At 36.8% G+C, this 24138-nt stretch overlaps 4 protein-coding genes across 6 annotated transcripts; 1 reads left to right on the forward strand and 3 right to left on the reverse strand.

The window, feature by feature from the left end:
- Positions 1-160: 160 nt before the first annotated feature.
- LOC124414860 (integrator complex subunit 7) lies at positions 161-6208 on the forward strand. The gene is made up of 13 exons (XM_046895962.1): positions 161-323; positions 837-1156; positions 1287-1511; positions 1628-1877; positions 2117-2190; positions 2300-2445; positions 2528-2873; positions 3463-3722; positions 3816-4019; positions 4139-4232; positions 4306-4409; positions 4768-5269; positions 5347-6208. The coding sequence occupies exons 1-13, from the start codon at positions 233-235 to the stop codon at positions 5605-5607; spliced, it is 2877 nt and encodes a 958-aa protein (XP_046751918.1). The 5' UTR covers positions 161-232; the 3' UTR covers positions 5608-6208.
- Positions 6209-6378: 170 nt separating this feature from the next.
- LOC124414863 (molybdenum cofactor biosynthesis protein 1) lies at positions 6379-9443 on the reverse strand. 2 transcript variants are annotated; one of them, XM_046895969.1, is made up of 8 exons: positions 9021-9443; positions 8802-8919; positions 8549-8716; positions 8203-8429; positions 7881-8105; positions 7454-7688; positions 7209-7270; positions 6913-7046 (listed from the first exon to the last, which is right to left on the reverse strand). In XM_046895969.1, the coding sequence occupies exons 1-7, from the start codon at positions 9108-9110 to the stop codon at positions 7215-7217; spliced, it is 1119 nt and encodes a 372-aa protein (XP_046751925.1). In that variant the 5' UTR covers positions 9111-9443; the 3' UTR covers positions 6913-7046; positions 7209-7214. The 2 variants fall into 2 exon arrangements, with proteins under 2 accessions (XP_046751924.1, XP_046751925.1); XM_046895968.1 differs by lacking the exon at positions 7209-7270 and having other exon boundaries at positions 6379-7046; positions 9021-9435.
- Positions 9444-12396: 2953 nt separating this feature from the next.
- On the reverse strand, positions 12397-17649 carry LOC124414862 (kelch-like protein 5). Of its 2 annotated transcripts, none has more exons than XM_046895967.1 (10): positions 17168-17649; positions 16283-16444; positions 15799-16112; positions 15620-15715; positions 15265-15454; positions 14960-15184; positions 14575-14737; positions 14274-14486; positions 14007-14178; positions 12397-13747 (listed from the first exon to the last, which is right to left on the reverse strand). In XM_046895967.1, exons 1-10 carry the CDS (start codon positions 17379-17381, stop codon positions 13679-13681), a joined length of 1818 nt encoding a protein of 605 aa, XP_046751923.1. In that variant the 5' UTR covers positions 17382-17649; the 3' UTR covers positions 12397-13678. The 2 variants fall into 2 exon arrangements, with proteins under 2 accessions (XP_046751923.1, XP_046751922.1); XM_046895966.1 differs by having other exon boundaries at positions 14001-14178.
- A 1848-nt stretch (positions 17650-19497) lies between these two features.
- LOC124414692 (mucolipin-3-like) lies at positions 19498-24138 on the reverse strand. Its single transcript, XM_046895708.1, has 3 exons — positions 23799-24138; positions 22993-23281; positions 19498-22027 (listed from the first exon to the last, which is right to left on the reverse strand). The coding sequence occupies exons 1-3, from the start codon at positions 23981-23983 to the stop codon at positions 20564-20566; spliced, it is 1938 nt and encodes a 645-aa protein (XP_046751664.1). The 5' UTR covers positions 23984-24138; the 3' UTR covers positions 19498-20563.

A 24138-nucleotide genomic window follows, 5' to 3' on the forward strand; every position in this document is an offset into this window, starting at 1 on the left:
ACTCAGCAGTGGAAAAGAGATAAGAGATTGCCAATAGCACTGGAAACTAATTTCGGAACGCATCCTAAGATTCCCCCAGTTTCCTAAGAGCTCTGAAAATTCCCTAGGGATCCTTCGGGTAGTAATTGTATTTTGTACTCACTGCTTACCGAAGTAAACATACTTGGGCCGTGCGAGAAAAGCACAACATTATCAATTTCTAATAAACTAATATAACACATCATTTTATAAGATGATCGGCATGAGGATGAACGCATTCAACGATACAGGCTTAGGAGAGCCAGAGCAAGATGCAAATTCAGCTCTAATCGAGCTGGATAAAGGTAATTGCAAAATTCAAATTGTAGGTTAACTGCTTTGACTGTCAGAGCTACCACATTGAATTTCTATGATAAAGTAGGAGATTCTTCAAATTTTTGTAGCATCTTCGTATTCCTAATATTCTCTTTAATCTCACCTTCTGTAGGACTAATCAAATGCTTAAAAATATTATAATCTTCGCCGGGATATGACGTGTTATTGAATTTGAGGTTAGCCTATGCATCCCTGGTTTTCAAACAAATTTTTGACGTTATTGTGGAACAATTCGTATCGGGACTATTATTCAACAGAGAAAAAAACTCTGTAGCATCCAAATCTACTGCTCAATTCGATTGAAATTGTTGAACTAGTCGGTAATAAATCGTCTGAACAATTTGTAGTAATACAAGTAACAGCTTGTAGTTATAGAAGAAAAAAGCTTCACGTATTAGCGGATCGAATAAATGGATGATTAAAAATTGAAATAAAAAATTCGAAATCTGACAATCTACTAACAATGTTTCATTTTGTTTCAGGTCTTCGGTCGAACAAGATAGGAGAGCAGTGCGAAGCTATCGTACGATTTCCCCGCCTATTTGAAAAATATCCGTTTCCAATTCTCATAAATTCTTCACTGCTCAAGTTGGCTGACGTTTTTCGTATAGGCAGCAATTTTCTGCGGGTCTGGGTATTGAGGGTTTGCCAACAAAGTGAAAAACACTTGGACAAAATTCTTAATGTCGATGAATTTGTCAGACGAATTTTTAGCGTCATTCATTCCAATGATCCGGTCGCAAGAGCACTTACTCTGCGTACCTTGGGCAGTGTTGCGGGGATTATACCAGAAAGGCAGCAGGTAATATTACTGCAATTATTTATTTATCCAGCTCTTATACACAACAAGTATGACTTCCAATGTTATAAAAATTATGCATTTAATGCCCGTTGATCTACATAAATAAATAATCTCTACCATTTTTGTCAAGGTGCATCATAGCATAAGAAGATCGCTCGATTCTCACGACTCTGTGGAAGTTGAAGCTGCAATTTATGCTGCCCAGATGTTTGCCGCTCAATCCAAGCTCTTCGCAGTTTCAATGTGCAGTAAGATATCGGACATGATTAGAGGACAAGCTACTCCTGCTACAATGAAGTTACAGTTGATACCAATTCTGCAATACATGCATCACGACACATCAACAGCTTCGATGGTACTAACAACCTTACATCGTTCTTGTTTTCACTTCGTAATAGTTGATGGAAAAAATTTTACGAGCTGTCCAATAATCGACTACTTAGAATTTTCTCTCTTTTCATTGAAATCTAGGTAAATGACTTGTGTATGGAATTACTGGGGAGTTACCCAGCGGTGGAATTTGTAAGGGTAACATTAAGCGCTTTGACCACACTGGCTTCTGCCACTCTAGTAGATGTCCCAGAACAAGTTGCTTTGCTATTACGTTACTTACACAACGACCCAAGAGCATCCATTAAACGCCATGCTCTCGATCTTCTTCACTCTTTGGCTAGGAGAGGTGCACATCTCTGGCCACAGGGGGCACTCACAAGTCTGATCGGTATGTCTTAAATTTTTACAAATTAGAATTCCTGGCAGACGTGATCTAAAATTATTAAAGATAGTCAAGCAAATAATGAAGTAAAACAAGATGGTAAATTTTATTTTCGATTTATGTATGCACTAGTTTGGATGTGGATGAGATATAATGTAATTTTCAAATTAAACATATGCGGAGATTTTACTTTCTACAGGTTTAAGTTTAGCCAATAAGCCTGATATATTTATTTCCTGTTAAAGATAGCACAACAACACTGTTACAAGATGGAACCGTTAACTCTGGTCTTCTAATTAGAACTTTGGATGTAATAGAGGTGATGTAATATTTTTAACTTTTTTGAACATTTGTAAAGAAAGTTAATTCCAAAAAAAGTTTAAGTGCAATCTATTCCGAGGCTCAAGACTGATTTTCAAAAATTACAGGTGCTTAGTCAAAGTGCGGTAACCTGTGATGCGAATATGGAGAAAGATAGCCCGCTACTCTGCCTGTGTGTCCACGCATGTTACTCGCCGGATCTTCTCGTCGCCGTCAAAGCAGTTACAATTTTGGCTAGAGTAGCTTGCTACTGGTAAATAAACACTTTTATTTTTCCATTAGGAAATCTCGTAAATCCTTAAACTGTGATCAATAATGATTCTACATTCAACTAGTTACGAAGAAGGTTTGCCGGCATATGGAGATGCTGACGTGGTGTCTTGCCTCGAGTCGCTGATCGTTTTGTTGGCATTAGACGACAGTCATCTACGCCAGTTAAAAGTATGCCTGCGATCGACGGTGAAGCTGTGCGAAGCTAATCCTAAACATTGCCCCATATTCGTTGACGCCATTGGATCAACTCTGATAAATGCTAACACCGAAGGAGGGCAAGAAAAGGGTCAAACTGTAGCACTGTGCGAAGCATTGGGGGCTATAGGCAGTTTAGGTGAAAATGCGCTGCTCCCGCTCCTTCCTGACATTCTGTTGAAGCTTGAACAAACCTCTCACGTTCACACAAAGGTAGCGAAAAGTTCTGTGTGTATGGATATTTTAATTGGGAGAGTACACGAATAGACGGCTGAAAATTATACAATTGGATTGGGGCTTGTTTTATTCAAAAGTTTGTAGATCAAGCTTTATTTAGATATTTTCTTTACTAGAACCGAGCACAGAAAGCATTTTTATTGACGTTAATGTGAACCATTATGCTCTGGGACATGTTTTGCAGTGCCTACGAATGATTAGCGATGATATCTCAGAAACGGCTGAAGTGATTCACTTCAAAATTGGGGATAGTATTCTTGGATAGTTTATTCTCTCTGTCACGATCCAAATTGTTTTTTAATCATCATATTTCTTCGTTGATTAACAGAAAAGGTTGCCAATTTTCGACAGAGCGAAACAGTTGATGTGTTTGTCAATAACAATGCTTCCTATTAATATTAATTTAAAAAAAATGCAAACGAAGCTTGATCTACATGCTTTTGCTCAAAACAAACCCTAAATGAGTTCCTAAAATTCACCATCTTGTCGGATTTCTACTCGTATATATCTGCTTAAGTGCAGCAGCTTTGCTAGGATTTGGAAATGAATATTTTTTGCTTGTTAGGTGATGCTGTGCACTTTACTCTTCCAAACTGTGGCAGGTGGTTACGAATGGAACGCAGAGTGTTTGAAAGCGGTTGAGAAAGTCGTTGTTAGCGTTGACGGATGGGCCAAATACCGTATCGCTCGTGGAGCTGCGAGGTACGGCCATCATAGTGTGTCTACAAAGATATTTCAAAGCCTCAAGGAAACCGTTGCTTCTGAGCAGTTACACTTTTGGCTATCCGGTCTTTATTTGGTCACCAGCGCAGAGAGTCATCTGTTGTGAGTTCAAATTAACAATTGTCAAATTTTGGTTTTACCAGTCATTCACTAAATTGTAACAAAACTGATTGTTTTGGGTTTAATATAATGCAGGGACGATCCAAAAGAGAGTGACGGAGTCAAGAAAAAACTGGGCACAGTCGAACGACTAAATGGAGCAATTGCCCGGTATGCTAGCGCATGTGCATCCCTTAAAGCAGCTAGCACGCCGTTACGGAGTCTACAATTCGCCAGCGAGTATTCAAAATTGCGATGTGAATTTCTTCAGTGTATGGTGCAGCTTCTACATTCCTGCAGGTCAATGTTGCACCGTGTAATAATCTTGCATTGTGGCAAAGACGCATTTTGTGACAAGTAACTTATTTCAAACATGGCTTAATGCAGATGTTAACTTAATTTATTTCTGTCGATTGCAGGTCTTTGTGCACTGCTCCACCACCAGCAATTGCGGCCACAGTTGTTTTAGCCACTAGAGATGACTTGCAGCGTTTTGGACGTGTTACACAACAGGTGAATATAGATCGTATTTGGTAAAAAATATTTATCTAGGTGAATAAAAAACGTATTTCTTCCCTTCAACCAGCTGAGAAAGTCTGCAAAAGAGTTGAGGAATTGCGCAGAGAATTACCAAAAGCTTTATCAATCTGCATTTGACGCTGATCCAGGATCACTAGCAAACATCAGAGCGTATCCTTTTCACCAAAAAATCACTTTAACAGGTCTAGTAGCCGGAAACCTTGCTTATGCTAGTGAAAAAAATTACCTTTTCAATTTGAAAATCTTATTTATTATAGTTATTTGAAACCGTGTATAGGGTTTCAGTATCCATTTGCAAGAACTAATTAGTCCCTTACAAAAATTAATAATAATCACAGTCGCAGATGATTGCTTTAAAAAATATTACTTTTCGGCAAAAAAAGAAAAACTAAAAGTCGTACTTGAATTGGAAAAACAAAATAATATTAAGGAAATATATTTATCATCAGTTCTGCCTGAGCCATCGATCGGTTTTTTGTGTTAAAACTCCTTAATATGAACTCTACAGTTTGCAAGAAATGTGTCGTTTGATGGCTAACAGCGTGGAACGAGTCTGTGGGGGTGTCGGAGCAGCGATGTGCCAGCCTAATGAAACGGAATTCAATTTTGGTGAATCCGTCGAGATGAGGCAATTGGCACGTTGTTGCACAGAAGTGTACAGATTGGCGCCGAGCTGTGGTAGAGAAGGCGAAGGAGAAGGTGGGGCGATTAGTCACGTAAGAGTCGGGTGTTTAATAGCGCAGGTGACGCTGCTGGCTGGGGGTAAAGTCAGGCTTCCATTGCCCCGCTACTTTTTCCAAGCCCTGCAGGCCACCAGTGTGAAGCTCTCCGTTTCTCCACAACCGCGTGTTCTTGGCGAGCCTGTTTCTCTACCTCAAGGAAGCCAGCTTGCCCTGAAAGTTGAGGGTGTCTTGAGACACGGCAGACGTGCATCTCTGTTTCGGTCTGTCGCTGCAGTCTGCATTTCCATTTCAACTGCCCCGCCATCTAAGATCAACACAGATCAGAAGGTCCGATTTTGTTTACTCTAAATTTTACCTGACTAGTGAAATCACGACGATGACTGTATATTGCTTGTCGTTTACAGGATACGAACATGAACGAACTACAGCAAACGGTGATACCTCACCGCGACTTTTTCGCCTGTGAGTTTCTACTCTCCTTAGGAAGTCCTGGGGCCGCAGCTGCTGTCTGCGGAGGTAGCACAAGTGGAAGTGGTGGCGGACAATATCAAGTGACCGCTAGTGCGAGTATTTTGGACAAAGCTGGGAATGTGTGGAAGTGTGGACCTCGTTCGACTCTCCAAGTTCGCGTACACGAGGAACCTACAAAACGGAAATTACCGTGATCCGTGCAAGATATGTGAGATAAATTAGAGTGGACGAGGGCAGATACTGCACTGGAATCGATTCCGAAAGTAAGTATCCGTTATGCATTTTCCAGCAAGAGAATTTGCATTCAATGTTTTGTAAGCAGGGTAGAAAATGAGGGAGAAGAGTGTGTAGAGCTAGATATTCAAATAGTTGGGAAACGATGGACTTCAAAACAAATTTTACATGCCATTATTAAAATATATATAGTAGTATATTTTCTAGTAACGGTTCAATACAAAGTATAACATTGGAGTATAAAAATATATAAAATATAATATACATAACTTGACAATGATATACGTATAGGTGTATATCAGCTTAAATAATGCAACATAACAACTTTCATGAATATTTATCAATTAAATATATCCTTTTTTTATTTATTAACAAACCAATATTGATTTCCGATGGCAAAAACAATTAAATTAGTTTGTTTTCGTCGTAATACTCAAGAACTAGTTCTATTTGAAACATTATGCTCATATTTTTACTATATTGTAAATACGTTTCTGAATTAATGCAGGGAGTAGATGATATTTTGCGTGAAACAATTACGATAAAAATTTCATACCTGTTTCACTCGAGAAAAATAAATTGACTCATAACTGTATTTTTTCATGATAATAATACTTTTCTCTTAGCGTATTCGTAAATTAAATTTCATCTACAGTAAGTTAATCGTACCCCTTAGAGTAACAGCAGCCAAGGAACAATAATTGTTATAAATAAGTATATAGAAAATACAGACAGGAGGATATTGATTTTATTCAATCGGTTTAAATAGTTCAATTTGATTCATCGATTTCGAGATCTTTTCTGTTAAAATTACCTTTACTTCCTCCAGTTTTTGAAAGGAGGCAAATATCAGATATAACCATAGAATAACGGGGAGTTACAGACTTGCACATGTCATATATCGTTAGTGCAGCCACACTGACAGCCGTTAATGCCTCCATTTCAACTCCCGTTTTTCCCGTACATCGTACTTCCGACTCAATTTCTACTACGTTCAGCGTCTCGTTCAATGTCAGACGCACATCGACGTAATTCAAAGCTAACGGATGACAGAGAGGTATCAAATCTGAAGTGCGTTTAGCAGCCATTATTCCTGCCAATTGTGCGACTGTCAAAACATCTCCCTTTTGCAAATTATTCTCTTTTATTAATCTGCAAATAGTTTCCCCCACACAAATTGATCCTTTAGCTTTGGCCGTGCGTTTGCTAATTTGTTTTTCACCCACATCCACCATACTGGCTTTTCCGCTTTTTCTATCCACATGAGTCAGTGTGGAAAATCGTCGAATTACAGAAAGTTTTGTTGCACCTCTCTCTCTCGCGCGGATAATGCCCTTGTACTTTGAACTCCAATTGCGATTATTATGCCTCTTCGAATACACGTGGTCTTCAAGGTGATCTGTAATTGATATGTGGATTTAAAAATGAATCCGTGAAAATTGATGACGATGTGATTATCTGTGTGTAGTTTTGTTTTTTTGCATCGTTTATCGAATATGTTTATAATTTAGCGATAACGTCTCTTGTGGGAAATAGGGCAGAGACCAACTATTTCACTTGCCTCGCGTTAACCGCCGATCAGAATCATAGGTCTATTCTCCATCTGGGAAAGATTGAACATTCCTGTAACACAAGTGACATTAACGTGACCGTTATCGCTAGATTAGTCTTACAAGAATCTAAGAGCGAAGAAGGGAGTAAATTGAATAGGTCTGCTTTCATTCTAAGTTGACTCATCGTTGATCAGACAAACTAAGGGAGTTCAGATTCAATTCTCATTTTCTGTATTGTTTAAAGTGAACACACCTGCGTGTTGTTTCTTTTTTCTCAAAACTGCCCCGCTAATAATTTCCCGTAAATATTCTTCAGAAGCTCCGCTCCTAATTGCATCTCTCAATGAAACTTCGCCCTTTCCTTCAAATAGACACACTTTCAAGTTACCATCTGCAGTAATGCGTAATCGGTTACACGAGCTGCAAAAATGCTCACTCATCGATGTAATGAAACCCACCTGACCCACAAATCCAGGTACTTTGTATGCCTGAGCAGAAAACATGACTTGTTCAAGTTTGATGATGATAAAACAAAAGGGTTTTAAATGTGAAATATCAAATTTTGGCTACCCAGTTTTAATGTTAAATAGATTTCAAGTTGGATTTTACTTCAGTTCATATTTTGAAAGACTGGTAATTAAAAAAGCGTAACAAAAGTTCTTTTAACACAGTTAGTTTACCTTCGATGTATCATTGGGACCATTTTCAAGAGCCCTAAACCCAGGGTACACTCTTCTTATAATTTCCTTCATATTTTTAAACGAAACCATTTTATTCTCCTGCCATTTATTGCCTGAAAATGGCATGTATTCAATGAAGCGTACATCTATAGGTCTGTCCTTGGTAAATGTGACAAAATCGACCAGCTCGTCGTCGTTGTAATTCTTCATGATAACACAGTTTATCTATAAATTTAAGAAACACGAAAAAAGATAAATACAGGTGCAAATAACAAATCTGCAAAAAAATTATGATATTGTTAGAAGTAATAATTTGTCTCACTTTGACTGGATCGTATCCTAGCTGGACGGCTAAGTCAATAGCTGCCATAACTCTAGGCCATCCTTTTCTTCTAGTGAACTTTTCAAAACGTTCTTCTTTCAGAGTGTCTAAGGAAATGTTAAGTCCGTCAAGACCGGCTCTTTGCAGCGTAGGAAGCTGCCGCGTTAATGTCAACCCGTTTGTCGTTATCGCTACTTGTTCCAAGCCATCTAACTCTTTCAGACGACCTTAAAACAGAGAAAAATCACGATTAAAATTTCTTGTTTTTTACAAATGAACTTTTAAAAACTTTTAGTAACCTGGATTGACTTATTATATCAGAAAATTATGTGATTCGGTGACTTACCAACTATTTCTACTAAATCCTTCCGAACTGTAGGCTCGCCCCCAGTAAGACGTATTTTTTGGACACCTTCCTTGACAAAAAGACTTGCAATGTGGACAATTTCGTCCGTAGTTAAAATGCCGTCTCTCTTCGTCAATGAAACACCCTCGGCTGGCATGCAGTATGTGCCTGTAAAAGAACAGATTTTAAACCATTGAAGAATCTCGATGAAAATTAAATTTGAGTGATAGCTTAGACAAAAACCTGAACTTACATCTCAAGTTACAACGTTCAGTTAGCGATATTCTGAGGTAAGTGTGATGTCTTCCAAAAGTATCAGTCAATATACTGCGACTTGTGTCGTTCTTCAGTCGTTCTCTGAATTTTTGAATCTGAAAAAATGAAATAACAAAGAATTAAATCAATCGTAAAGTTTTGTAGGTAAATCTCAGGAAATGTGTTTTTTTTTTTCTTTCGTCACGCTAATACTTACCGACGTTTGTTGCTTTGCCACTGTCGCTGTTTCTGTTGATAAAAACGCTACATTGGCCAAATTTTTACAGCAATAAACTCTGCGAAACATGATGACAATTGACTAGAATTATCTCAATATGTTCTTCACGGAGGATTGTTTTCGTAAGATTGAACGCCAGAGTGACTGACAAAGAGATAAGAGATTGTATGTACATACATCAACTCCGTCGTATATGAAGGGGAAGAAAAAAAGTCTATGTACTGTTACATAACCTAAATCAACGACAATAATGATGATACTGTTGCTTTCGTTGCTGTACTGCAATTTTACCAGCATGCCATATATTTAAGCGGCAGCATTCGTCCGGCCGTAAGATATCATTATCTATCATTATTTTTAAACGTTCCTGTCGTCCTTCGATGTCTGATCACGTGCTATTGGAATTGAACGTTTGCCGCCTGCCTTGGTGGGCCAATCATGATACAAGAATACAAGGTTTTAGGCCGGATTTGTCCAACGTTAATCGAATTTTAAATAAATTAAGTTCAGCCTATCTCGGAATGAGACAAAAAAACTTGAACACCGATTAAACTGCGCCGGAGGTAACAGGTGTTAGTCACTTGCGAACGATTTGCCAATAGATTGTTCAAATTTCCCGCTAAAAAGTCACCGCTGCCAAAAAAAGAATAGCGACTTCCCATCTTCAAGTGTTTTCGTGATTTTGTACAGCAGAGTCGTGATCCCTCATCCAGTTATATAATAGAGATTAGTGGTTCATGCCCTCTGAAAATATGCTCCTTAATGTGTAATGTTTGCTTAAATTTTAAAATGGTGATCTCGAATTCGATCAATTCGATAGATTGAAAATCCAAGATGGCTTCTTTGAAGCAGCACATGATTGGGTCGTAGTTCTACATTTAAGGCGTCAGGTGGCGCAACGCAACCTAGAGGGGATGTCTCTACAGCGCGAAAGTAAAGAGGCAGAGCAAACAGAGTTTTTAACTACGCTACGATCGATTACGAAGGTTTGTCATATTGTACCAATCGCTATATAATAATAAAGTACATTTATTCATTTTGTAATCGGCGTACATTGATTTCAATATACTTAAAATGGTCATGGAACTAATACCGCATGGTGAACCACGTTTCAAAGCTGCACACCTTATACTTTCTAACATTGCGCATGCGTGAGTTTGCGAACCCCGATTACAGGCCTCACCAGGCGTCATTCGCGTTTGGCAAGCGCGCGGGGAGCCATGCGATGGAACGTCGCGTTATTTAAATCGTAATATTTGTGGTGTGTCGGATAATTTGGCTATTTATGATGAAATTTTATTTCATTTTGGCATTAAAATTGATTTTTAAAATAACAGGTGTGCTCCCAACAGTGACAAATTTGAAAAGTACGTGTGTTAATAATCAAGATTACAGAATTTTTTTTTATATTCAGTATCGTTTGTTTGCTGTAATTTTTAATTTTCTTAAACGAAGTGAACGTGTGCAAAATGTGTGCGGAGTTTAGTACTGATGATATTACAAAATGATCGGATCTAAACGTGTTTCATGCCAATTATGATCAGTGATCACGAGGTGGGTCGACATTTTCGGCGTTCTATAATGTCACTGATTTATTTGTTGTATGTATTTGCATTGGATTTGATTGGATTCAAAGATATTGTAGATTGTTGAGGTAATTTATTAGGCACGAAAGCTTCAAGTGTAAACTTTTAACGTTGCGATCTTTTGTTTTTAACTTCCGAACAAAAGAATAACGAAAATGTTTCAGGTGACGGTGTTGAAAGTGTGAGTGTTTTGTTTATTGAAGACAAGTGAAGATCAACAATATGACGAAACTGGTAACCTTGACTGCTATTGCTGCAGAGGACCCTGGAATCGGTGGCTAAGGTAATTAAGTTGAGAATATTCAAAACAATAGCATTGCATTTTTATCGAAGCGCTGTTTCTGAAACACGGTTTCTAGAAACGTTCGATAAATCTTTTTTAAATATACGCAAAATACGCGAAAGCGCACTTGGAGGTCGTCGACGATTTTAGTTTTACAAGATGCCTCTGCCGCAGCATTTTGTTGCCCGTGAAAATCCGGCCTAAGTAAGCACGTAGTAAGCACGTGTTTTTTCTTTCTAACCGCGTTGCTTGGCAACCGCGTTTCGTAGGACAATATAATAAAACAAAACACACTCGAATTACGTTCGAATTACGAACGTCTGTACGGTGACAACATAACTTTACAGAATTTATTATCAACACGAAAGTGTCGTGCAGTTTTTAGTAAGTATCTCCAAGAGATTCGTCGATTTCATTAGAAACAGTTTTTAATTTCTTTCTAATGCTTCACGAGTCCTAGACACACGTCAATCAAATTTTCCTTGGGTGGTCCTTACTTGGTGGTCAGAAATTTTTTTCAAATTGTTAAAAAAAAATCTGTGTTGAGTTTCAAGCCTCTACGTCAAATGGAACACAAACCTTTAAGCTGCGAAAGTTTTAAATGTAAAGTACACGTAGTTTTTATAATCAGTTATTTTGTTTTTTATGACTTTGGTATTAATTGAAGGAGTGATTTGAAACTGGGCAAAATTTTATTATGAATTTCTTTTTTTATATCAGCTCAATAACATCACTTTTTATTAGGCGTATATACAAGAGAAGAATAATTATAAAATGTAAAAATTTTTATGGTTTGTTTCTATCATTACAAGCAAAAACTCTGCTAAGTTTCAAATCGGTCCTTCGATTTATACCAAAGTCATGCAAAACCAAATAACTGATTATAAAAACTACATGTATTTTATGTTTACAATTTTCCGAGCCTAAAGGCATGTGTTCTAGTTGACGTAGAGGCTTTAAACTTTGCACAGATTTTTTAAAAATGATTTGAAACAGATCTGGAGGTGACCTAATGAAAATTTCTCCAACCCTTAAATAAGGGCTACTTTTCCATCTCATCTGAGGAATATTTCTACAAGTTGAGTCAGAATTTCCTGTACAAAGAGAAATTCAACGTGCGTCGATAACGTGCTTGCTTAAACCTTTGATAATTATCCGAATGAGGTGGAAATAAAATCAGCGACCCTAAGATGGATGCAAAATACGTTTTATTAAAAATTCAATGTTATTACGAACACATTTTACATACATCATCCATATATTATGTATATACACAGAGGAGGCCTTCTTAATCGAAGCAATTTCGTTCTATAGAATCGACTACGAAGATAACTACGAACAGGAATGTTTTTTTGCCCTCTGTGTACACACACATGCACACATATTTGAAATTTTTATAAAATTTTTATAAACTTCATCAATAGAATACTGAGTTGGCAGGCAGTGAAGCCAATTAATGATTTGATATCTTTAATAGTCATAATTAGCAACTCCTCATTTATCCATTTGTTTTTCTTTCTAACGCAAGTATGCGTAAAGTAATAAACTAAATCTCAATATATAATTGTCATGATTTAAAAGTAAAGTATGAAAAGTTTATAAAAAGAAAAAGAAAGAGAAAAGCTCTCGAAATATTTGCAAAAATTCACAGTACATTAAATCGTTAAAACACTATTAAATCTTAAAACTATTCTTCAATTATTCATATATCGAAATACGGAGCTGCAGCTCTTGTGACACGTGTGGGTGAATGCATATTTTCACAAGGTTCCAATTTTAGTACAAAATCCCTTTTTGTTATTTGATTGAATGAATCACAAAGAAACAGTTTTGCTTAGAATATTTCGGGAAAATGCATAGCAATCAAGAGATTCCTAATTTTCCTGTATAATCTTGGATTCTTAATTATAAATAAATAACTAATCGATTACAGATTGAAGTGATATAATTCCTTATTGACTATAAAATAAACTTGTAAAATCATTTACCTTAACAATATCTTATCGAAAAAAATCGCTCAGTTCTTCCTTATTAGTCAAATAGACTAGCAGCTACCGTAATACGCAGAACTGATCTTAATTAGAAGCAGTCTCTAGTTTAAAATACTCTAGGTAATAATATCTAGAATTACAAAAATACGCAAATATGTTTTTGAAAAGTCTCTTAAAACTGGAATTAGTACTGAGCTCAGAATAATTTTAATACTTGAAAAAAACTAAAAAAAACCCGGCAATCGGGATTCTGAATTATATCTTGTACGCACGTGTAATTATCGTCTAGACTTCATAGCTATTATTCGATTTAAAAACTACATTAAAGAAAATTTCCATTACAGCTAACAAATTATAACACAGCGCTGTTTTTGAACACTGGAAAATTGTCGCAGGAACCAATTTTATTGGTGCAATATCAGGCTTTTAAAAGTTACCAAATATAATAGCGTCAATTCTCCGAAATTCTTTCATTTCATGATACTTTAGCGTATTGTGTATTTTGACCACGCGTATGTTCTGTTTTTTTCAACGTGAATACAGTTGATATTCAAATCAATTAGACATCCCTAATTATCAATTCATTTCTATCACCAAAATTTTACTATTAGATTTATAAATTAATTTTAAGTTAAAGCATTTGCAAGTAAGCTGCATTAGATTGTATCAGTTCTGAAAATTGATTGATGTTTTGAATACTCCTTTGAAATTATACTAATTTTACTATGTTCCTGTAAAAAACCAAACCATTGGACCACTTGTAAGATTGAACTCTCTTCAAGTTTTTCCAATTAGATTTTTCACAACCACACAGGGTCCCGCTCTGCCCATTTTTAATGGCGAAACCTAAAAATAAATCATGTCATATCAGTAATATCATTATTGCGAATTTGACACATCTATCAGAATGACTTCAACAAATAGTTTATATGTATGTACACAGAAAAATGGATTCTGAAACGGCTAACTTTTTCGACACGTCACTCAGGTCAACGTAGTTGACTTATCGAAGAAGTTAGCTGTTCCAGAATCCATTTCCTCGTGTATACAATAAACTGAATGAAATGTAACAAGTGAAGAGAAAGAAAAAGGACCGTACATTTACCTCTTGCCACTCGTTTAGATGAGGATCGTAAGCCTCAACCAGAGTGAGATATTGTTGACCATCGTATCCACCAACTGCTAAAAGTCTGTCGCCCAGTATGCAAACGCCAACCGCGTCTCTGGCTACGCTCATTGCTGCCACCATTGTCCACGTGTCGGTCTTAGGATCGTACCTATTTGAAAATATAGTTTTACTTACAAGTCGAAAGTTTTTCAATTTGCTGAATCATAGCGCTTATCGAGATCAATGCAAAAAGTGGTCCTTTACCTTTCAACGCAGTCGAATCGACTCGCACTGGGGTTGCTTGCAGGCGCGTCGTGTCCTCCCAAAGCGTAAAGATACCCGTTTACAACACCGACGCCAACTCCTCCTCGGCGTTTCGACATTGGAGCGCAAGGTGTCCATTTGTTTGTATGGGGATCGTAGCATTCCACTGTTCTTAAACATGAGCTACCATCTCTGCCACCTACAGCGTAGAGCCTAAGAGGTAGAAAAAGTAGGAATTACTATCTTGATTCACATTTCTTTGGGAAATGAGAATTAACAATCGCGAGAAGAGTTGAGTGACTTGTTATTCAGCACTGCGACGCCGACCGTCGATCTTTGCGTCGACATGGGAGCAATGTAACTCCATTGGCGCGCTGCTGGATCCCATCTTTCTACTGTGTTCAGAAAACTCCAACCATCGTGTCCTCCCACAGCGTACAAAGGTCCTTCTAATACCGCGACTCCTAGATCAGAAAGAAATAGTTATCTTTCGTTATTATCGGATAATTTTTCTTGTAACAAATTTCTCGTAATTTGCATTAAAAATGATTTCTGAGAGAAACTCTAAATCTCTGAGAAAATTTCTAATCTACAGACTTATTTAGATACATTGTTTCGTTATTCGCTAAAAATTTCTCTTTGCACGTTCCTTCGACGCCAGTTGGCAAAAAATAAGTTTTTCATACCTAATCCATGTCGATGCGTATTCATTGGTGGCAAAGTGTTCCAAGTCAAACTAGAAAAGTCGAAACATTCGACGGTGTTCAAAGTTTTGAGACCATCCCTTCCTCCGACGACTAGTAATTTTTTTTCCACAACTGCAGCACCGAATTGCAAACGTCTTCCGCTCATGTTTGCCAAGTTTTTCCACGCGTTGTCCCTCAGTGAGAATGCATCGATAGATGTAGCACCTTCAACATACATATAAATAAATTGGATCAAATCGATGCGAAATCATTTTTGCAATAATGATCCGTACGGGCATGAATACCTTTGTTAGCATCCATTCCTCCTACGGCCAGCAATAAACCAACGGTTGCTTTCCGAGGCCTAGTACGACCGGATTGTAACAACGGTCTACGTTCAGGTAGTAGATGGTACTTTAACGCCTCCATGACTAAATCTTGAGCGGCTCTTTGGTCTCTGAATACCTCGTTGCTTTCGATGTGGTCCGCGATGAACTAAGGATATGATTAAAGGAAGTTACTTTAAGTAGTGAGTTCTAGGCAATGAGTTAAGGACAATATAAGATGCGATTTAGAAGAGGCAATTTTAGAATGAACGGTGCGCGTCTCGACTGGTGTTGCCCAAATCCAATTGGGCAATATCAATTTACTTGAACTTACAGCAGGCGACAGTAGCGGCAGTTTAACGTAGCTCAGTAACTTGCTCGCATCCTTGCACCGATTTTCAGGATCGTGCTGCAACCATGTCATTAGAGCCTGAAAAAAGGAAATATTTTTATTAAAGGTAAAAAGGTTTTCAAAAATATGGAAACAAAGTGTATTTGAATTTTTAATCGTACGTGAAAGATCGTCTCCTCTGACGGAACGTTTACATCCTCGGATTCCAAAAGTTTAGCAACTTCGTTAGCAGATAGGGATAAAAATTCTTGATTGCTTATTACTTCCATGAAATGTTCGGTCGTGTATGCGTGCGCGACGCTCAATAAATGAGCGCAGCCTTGAGTATCGGCGAACATTCTTATCCCGAGACAATTACTTGGGTGAAGTTGTTTTATTAAAAAATGACAGCAGGCTTTAACCACCGGGTTTAATTGTAGCAGACACGCAGTTCCCAGCAGTGTTTCGACGCTGTCTTCTCGCAGTTCTATGCATCCTGTTAGAAATAAATGAAGTTCAATTAATATCTTTAAATGAAAATTTTTAATTTATGAGGAAATTGAACCATTTTTAGATATCGGGTTCAACGATTCTAAGATTAATTCTGATAATTCTTCAAGTTTTTCTCACTTTAATCCACTCGTATGTAAAGCGAATTTTTATTACCGGTATAACAGTACTGGACGAGCGCCGAGAGCGCATCTCCGTCAACACCCATCAGCTCGATTTCATTCTGTGCCGATTCTCTCAGGGTGCTTGTAAACATTGCCGCAAAATATTCTGAGCCTGCGCTAAGAACAAGACGATGCGCAGGGATCCGTTTGTTGCCTGGAAATATAACAAAGATAAATATTTGTTAGATAAATATTGAAAAATTCTATAGGAAAAATTATTGGATATGTTTTCAGTCTAAAATTTATTACAGAATTCAATCAAGATGTAACAATTTTTTTCTGATAATAGTCTTGCTCTTCTAAATCGTAAAGATGCGAGAAGTTTTTCGCTTATTCTTTGCTTATACTTTTTATCTATCTTAACGATTGCTGTAAGGATATGATAAACTCACAGACCGAAGTTAGTTACGTTAACGTAACGAAACCTCACGCTGAAACAATCATCGTTATTAATCGATTTAAAATTGACTTTGAAAAAGTTGGCTTTTCAAAATTGAAACAAATTTTTTTTCAAATGTTTTTTAAACATGCATCGTCAGCGTAACGTCACCAACTTTGTCGTCATAAAAATTTTCACTTTAGCTTATATTTGAAACTAAATAAAATTTTCCTTTGCGTAATGAATTTTTTTTTTCCCCTTCTTCGTCATTCACAAACAAATCGGATGCAATTTTTTTTTCTCCTGATATCGAAGGATTCCTGCGCCACTATTGCCGAACGAACGTCCATTTCTTTCTTTCATTTTCTCAACAATAGGTCACGAGTTTTTAGAACTCGTTTATTATTCGTATCGCGATCGAAGCAAAGCACTGAAATGTACAGCCTGAAAAAATACAAAATCGATAGCGTATCTCCTTTGCTTGATCGTCGGGCTTACCCGCCACTAAAGTGACATCGGTGAGCTGTTGTTTCTGGAAGTAAGACTCCATAACTTTGAGGCTGTTCTCGGCATGCTTGAGAACCCGAAAGTTTTCATCCTGTGATATTGAAATGCTTGATACAATGCTGGATATGCTCTGCTCGCTCGTCGATGCTTCTCTCTGCGAAAAACGAATCTCCGGATCGCCTTTGTTCGATCGGGCTGTCGGCATTGTTTCGGGTTTTCTAATTGAAAAAAAAACTCGCGACTAAAGCAAACTAACAAAGAACACAACAAGGTAATTGTTGCTACACGTATTTAAAATAATTCTTTGATCCTTTTCCCACACTTAAATATCCGTTTTAAAATTTAGCCGGGCTTGCCTCATTTCGTTCTTTTAAAATCAACGCTCAACGGTTATATTACGCTATTCTTTTGTTTATACTTCAATTTGACAGACACGATGTAAACAATGCTCGTTTGACACTACAGATAGTGAATTTTTAACCCCCCAAATTGACGCCATGTTACCTTATTGCGCATGCGTCGGACCTCTGCCAATTGTAGAATTTTCTTTTGCGCGGGAAATTTGAATGCGGAACGAATTTGGTGTACTTTTCAAAATAGTTATCCCGTTTTTCGGTGATTCTTGATCATGGAAATTCATGAGATTTTTCAATAGAACAAGTTCGTCGTACGATAAGTCGATTCCTAACTCTGATGTGAACTTGAGGCTCGTTTGACACTACAGATGGTGAATTTTTAATCTCCGAATTAATGCCATGGTACTTTATTGCGCATGCGTCAGACCTCTGCCAATAATAGGATTTTCTTTTGCCCGGGAAATTTGAATGCGAAATGAATTTGGCACATTTTTCAAAATAGTTATCCCATTTTCCAGTGCTACTGGCTCGTGGATATCAATTAATTTTCAGTAGCAAAAGGACGTCTAAAAACTTTTTCAATAACTCGATACCGAATTATAGGTAGATTGATGGACATTTTTGACACACTTGTTGTTTTCTTTTTCACTAAGTTTATTAATTGAAGATATCTATTTTGGTTGCAAAACAAAATAAAATTTTCAAACATGTGACTTTTGCTGTAGAATTTTTTGGCTCCTTAATGAAGATTGAAGAATAACTAAGTCACAGCTGTTTGAATTTCAAATTTCAGCCTCATTGACTGCATTTATATTAAAAACAAAGGATTCGAATCGTTACGGTTAATTTGTTCTTCATCTTCTTGCTAATTGAAATTATCTAATAACAGGGAGAAGGTGATAAATGAGATTTTAATTAGTATACTCGTAATATACACGTACACTTTTTAATTCAGTAATTGCTTTACAATGACACTGGTAATGTAATACAAAAAAATTTCTTTGGCACAATTATGGTGTTTATATTTATACATATATGAATTTGCCTTATTTGATACGATACGAACTGCCTAATTCAGAGTAAAGATAAAAAAACGTGCAAGCAGCTATCGTGACGGTTAATTCGTAACAGGAAGACAGAATTTTTCTGATTTACAAGATTTTTACGTCACTGTTGCTGAGCTAATGCTGGTGAAAATACTGAATCGTTGAAAATTTAGAATTCAACAATCAATAAAGATAAAGATATTGGATGACAATAATCATAACTGTAATATAATTATTATTGTCATGAGTTTATCACTTGTGTATAAGCATATATGTATAAGATAAAAGTTCCCACTTTGGGTTTTATCTTCAAAATTCATGATTCATGAATATACATGTATGTATATGCCACAAACTGCCTGGGCATATGTGTATAATTACGTGGCAAAATATTTACAATCAGCAATATGTAGTATTACCTAAACTGCCGTGTGTATTGGAAATGGAAATTAACTGCGCAATTGATTAGAGTTGTTCGATTAATGATGAATTAAATATCGATTAAAGCTAACGCTAATAAACCCTTCATAAATGAATTCTGGAGGGAATAAAAATTAAAATACACATATCGCACGATTACTTGATTGTAATATATTTGCGATTAGCTCTGAAGATTCGCGGCTATTTGTCAAATTGTATGATCACCAATTAATCGCACTGCGAGTGGTTATCAATTTCTTTAGATACGCGATGAAGTAATAATATCTCAGGTATTATCGTAGAACAAGATTTTTGATAAGAAAATGAAAAGAAGAAAAAATAAAAATAAAAAATACGACTAAAAAAATTAATTACCTGCGATTCCCCTTGTGCTATATTAATAGTTACAAACTATCACAGAAGATATCGCATGAATTAAAAATTTTATTGACCAATTGGCGCAATTAGTGGAGAAGAAACATTTTCCAATTCTATTTCGTAAAATAATTTCATTCTGAAGGCAACTTGACTGGAAGTTCTGCTCTTCAGTGTATATCTAAGAAATTATTTTTAGCGTGATTGACAATAGTTGACATTGCTCTAGTTATGTATGATATAAATTGATAGCAAATATATCTGGGTGTACATTGCACTGTTAGATTACCGGATCGAGTTTTTTTAAGCAATCTACATTTTCAACTAGGATGAACTAGTATTGTATCGATTCGTTTGTCTTTGTAAAACATTATTATCTGTATCACAAATTAGCTAGCTATAAATTAATCGTGCGTTTGTTATAACTAGGCGTTTTTATTAATTTATTTATTTATAAACTATACGGACTTAGAATCCTTTTTAGTATTTCAATTTTAATTCTACAATATCGGTTATATTATTTACACGTTTAAAATGAACACTTTGTAAAGAAATCTTTCCCAGATTTCGTATCGAAATACAAAATGAAGAGAATGCTGCTTTCCGCCTCCAACTAAGTCGATCAATTTATATACAAATCTTAAAATACAAATACAGCCATTGAATTATATATTGTAGACAAAATGAGCGAGGCACTTGTTAATATACAATAATAAATGGTGGGAAACATAACAAGTGGAATCAATTGTGCAATTTGATCCTAGTCTTCGGCGAACATTCTATTTCATGATTGTTATCGACACTGGAGATTGTTAAGTAAACGGAAACTTGAGCAACGCGAATTATAAAGTATAAAAAGCTTTTAACAACAAACGATAGAACAAAGAGCGTATACATAAATCTGTTAATCGTATACAATTGTAACGTATACTGTATACACATGAAATCGTTGGTAATAATTCAGTAAGATAATAAATATATAGCACCCTTCCACTGTACCAATAGCTACTAACTATTATCTGCGTACAGTGTGTTGGTAAATGCGATAATAGATGATGAGCAAAATCTGTGGAGTATGTTTAGTGTTGAAGTGAAAGTTATTTGTGAATATCGAATACCATGGCTGCTAGAATTTACTTTCTGGCAATGATCCGTATCTGCTGTACAAACTTTGATGATTTATTAATTTACTATATACAGATAGCCGTGCCGCAAACTGGTTCTGACTTAGCAGAGCCGCTGTTTGTGCTCGATTCGTCGAAAGTGGAATACGGTTTTTTACGACAACAAAAAAATTTATCAAACAATTCAGTGATATTGCCGGAATCGTCGTTCTCTGACATGTACGCACCGCTCGACGCCTCGTCTGTACAAATTGCGACGAAAGATTGTACATCGCTCTTTGGAAAACCGTCACGATAGTAGAGTTTTATCGTGTCGTAAGCATCCATTATCACGGATATGAATAGACTGAGAACCACGTAAATGTAGAGCGAAATAAACGAGTATAGGTATATCCTCGAGTACCACCAGAGCATGGACGATTTGAATGACATTATTGAAAATGTTGCAAACATGTCGTCCCCGTTTATCAGGGCAAAGAGGCATTCCGAAGTTGTAGCTAGAGAGCGGAACTTCATGTGATACGGGCCAAGAATTAGCCAGCCGCAGAATGTGAAACCAGCGTATATCAATATCGCACAAATTAAGAATCTGGCCACTTTGGGCGCAGCCTTTTTCAACGTCAGTATGACGACGTTGTACGTTTTAAAGAAGCCCAAATACCTCAGAACTCCGAACCACACCAAAAGATTACCGGTGCCCAGAAAAACGCTGCAGACATTCCACTGATCGCCTCCGTAATGTGTTCTCTCAATTTGCTCCTTGATGGCGGATCCCATTATGATCAATAGATCGTTGATGATTATCATGATGTACCATAAATTAAGAAACTCGAGCCTGCCTTCGACGCTCAGATTTTTGCCATATGCGTTTTGGAAGAAATTTATAGTCTCAAACTTGAGTAGCTGCGCTCTGTATATTGCTCTCGAACAGAGAATCAGCGATGTCGTGCAAACAATCATTACCAGCATGTTCAAAAGCGTTCCAAGCGCCATTTCAATCTGATTGTCCATTATGTAAGTAGCATCTTCCTTGCACTGCAGCCTTATCGGATCTGCGTCCAAAGACAAAAGCATTTGTCCATCGTGATCTCGGTTGTCAAAATCAATCGTAATGTTGAACAGGTAGCAATCGGGCGGTGTAATTGCACCAGCTGCTTTAAAGTTGACGGTTTTAATGGCAAACTTTAAATACGCCCTGACCAACGCAGGGAAATCGATCGGCTCTTGTTTTTCTTGGAAAAATTTACGAGACTCAAAACTTTTCGAAAGATTGTGCGGCACGTTGCAACATTTCTCTTCGATTTCGCTGTTGAAGACGTAACTCTCGTTGAAACCAAATATCTTTCCCACTTTGTAACGATGAAGACAGAGTTGAACCGGTGCTATCGAATTATCTTCATTTATATAAGAATAAGGGCCTATCGCGTTGCTCAGGTTGTTGTAACCTTTCAAAGCGTAATCTATCGTCTGGAAAAATTCATCTTGTCTGTACAGCGCAAGCGGACCAATTGCTGGTGGATAGGCGGCTACCTGGAAAAACGGAAAATGACGATCAGTTTTATTTGCGACGATGTTTTAGTATGAACAGTAGACCGTATCAAAAAAATTGACTATTTTTTTTTTTTTTTGTTTAAATATACTGAAAATATTGTACAGGATACCGAAAAAGGCGCCTGTTGAAATAGGAGCTCTTAATTTTAATTTTAAGATGTGCCTCATCGCGATTTTCTACTTTCCATAAGAATAACATGGCAAAAATGGTTCTTGCTCCTTGCGATTTTTATAACTAGATAACGACGCGTCGTACAGAAAATTCATGAACATGTTTTTGTAGGAAATTGAACGTTCTACAAAAAAGGTCTCCTGTCATTTCACCATAAATCTATTCTTTCAAAAGTTATTTGAGGTCAAACATCAACAAAGGACCTCAAATAACTTTTGAAGGAGTAGATTTATCGTAAAATGACAAGAGACCTTTTTTGTAGAACGTTGAATTTTCTACAAAGACATGTTTTTGAATTTTCTGTACGACGCATCGTTATCAAGTTATAAAAATCGCAAGGAGCAAGAACCATTTTTTCCATGTTATTCTTATGGAAAGTAGAAAATCGCGATGAGGCACTTCTTAGTCTTAAAATTAAGAGCTCTCATTTCAACAGGCGCCTCTTTTCGGTATCCTGAACAATATTTTCAGTATATTTTTCAAAAAAAAAAAATAGTCAATTTTTTTGATGCAGTCTAATGATCAGTATGAATTGACTTGAACAAACATCGAAAGACCACAGTTAGCGATGGTTGCGAATTTAATAACGGGGAACAAAAAAATAGTGTCACGAACAAATGTTTGGGATTTTTGGTTTGCTGATAATTAATTGGTAATCATCAATGATTACCACAAATTATAAAAACTGTATAAGAGCAGTCTCAGTTTGAGAAGATTGACTCTAGCATTCCATCGATTCGTACAAGTCTTTCTATTGTCGATTTTTACACACCTCCTGAGTGTTGTCCCATCCCTTTAGAAAAAGGTGCGAAAATGCAATTCGGTTATCCCATGCGTAATTGACGTGCATGTAATTGTTGTGAGCAAAAAGGCATAGCTGCACCGTGACCAGTATTAGTTTGATCACTTGGATAATAAATTTGTACGGTATTCTACGCTTGGCCTGCCACTTCTCTACGGGATTCATAAAGAAGAATCTCAACTTCCGACGCATTCTATCCTCCGCCACGGACGTCGAACTGTAGAAACGGTGACTCTGTCGCGGACTCGATTGCATCGTCCTGCAAAATAAATTCTCATGAAGTTATGTACAACAAAGCGAGATATTTTTTTGTATACAAAATTGAAACATCTTTTTCGTTGCTTTTAAAGAAAACTATATAGCAGAAAATATATAGTTTTGATAAAAACTATTCGATATCGTAACATTTTAAGCAATAAAATATTCACACAAAATTTGTTTGCTTTAACTGTTATAGTTTTTTTTTTTTTTTTTTTTTTTTTTTTGGGGGGGGGGGATTCTAAAATATAGGGCAATCGTGTTGTACTGGAAAAGCATATTTGACGCGCTCATTCTCTTTGTTCGATCGTGAACAGCTTGACGGTTGTATTTTTCGTTGTTTCTGCATTTGAAATTAACGTTCGATATTTGAATATGATGAAATTGGCGGTTTTCAACCGTCCTGAATTTAGGAACGAAACGAAAACGGTACATACATATAACGTCTTTTGTTTTGTTGTCACGCAGTTGTTTTCACGAAACAAAAGATAGTGGGGAAAAAAATATGCGAGTCTAACCTCGGCTGATCATTTTCATTTCCGTTTAGCAAATCGCTGTCGTCTCCGCTGTCGTCACCGTGGCTCCAACTGTTGTTGCGTAAAACGTTGTTGCTGCCTGTTGTGTTGTTTCTTCTCTTCTCATGAGAAGAAGACGTCGTCGACGATGTTAATCCCTCCGCCATTTCCCTGGTACTAGATCTCATCCGCGGTTGGTGAACGACGGCTGATGCAGCAGGCCAGCCTAGATGAACCAGGGCGATTATATCGCGCGGAGGATTATTTTCCCTACGTTCACCCAGCGGTGATTGATTTTTAAAACTATTTTCTAGATTTAAAAAAAAAAAAAAAAAAAAAAACT

The sequence above is a fragment of the Diprion similis genome, chromosome 14 (genome assembly GCF_021155765.1).
Source record: "Diprion similis isolate iyDipSimi1 chromosome 14, iyDipSimi1.1, whole genome shotgun sequence".
Lineage (NCBI taxonomy): Eukaryota > Metazoa > Arthropoda > Insecta > Hymenoptera > Diprionidae > Diprion > Diprion similis.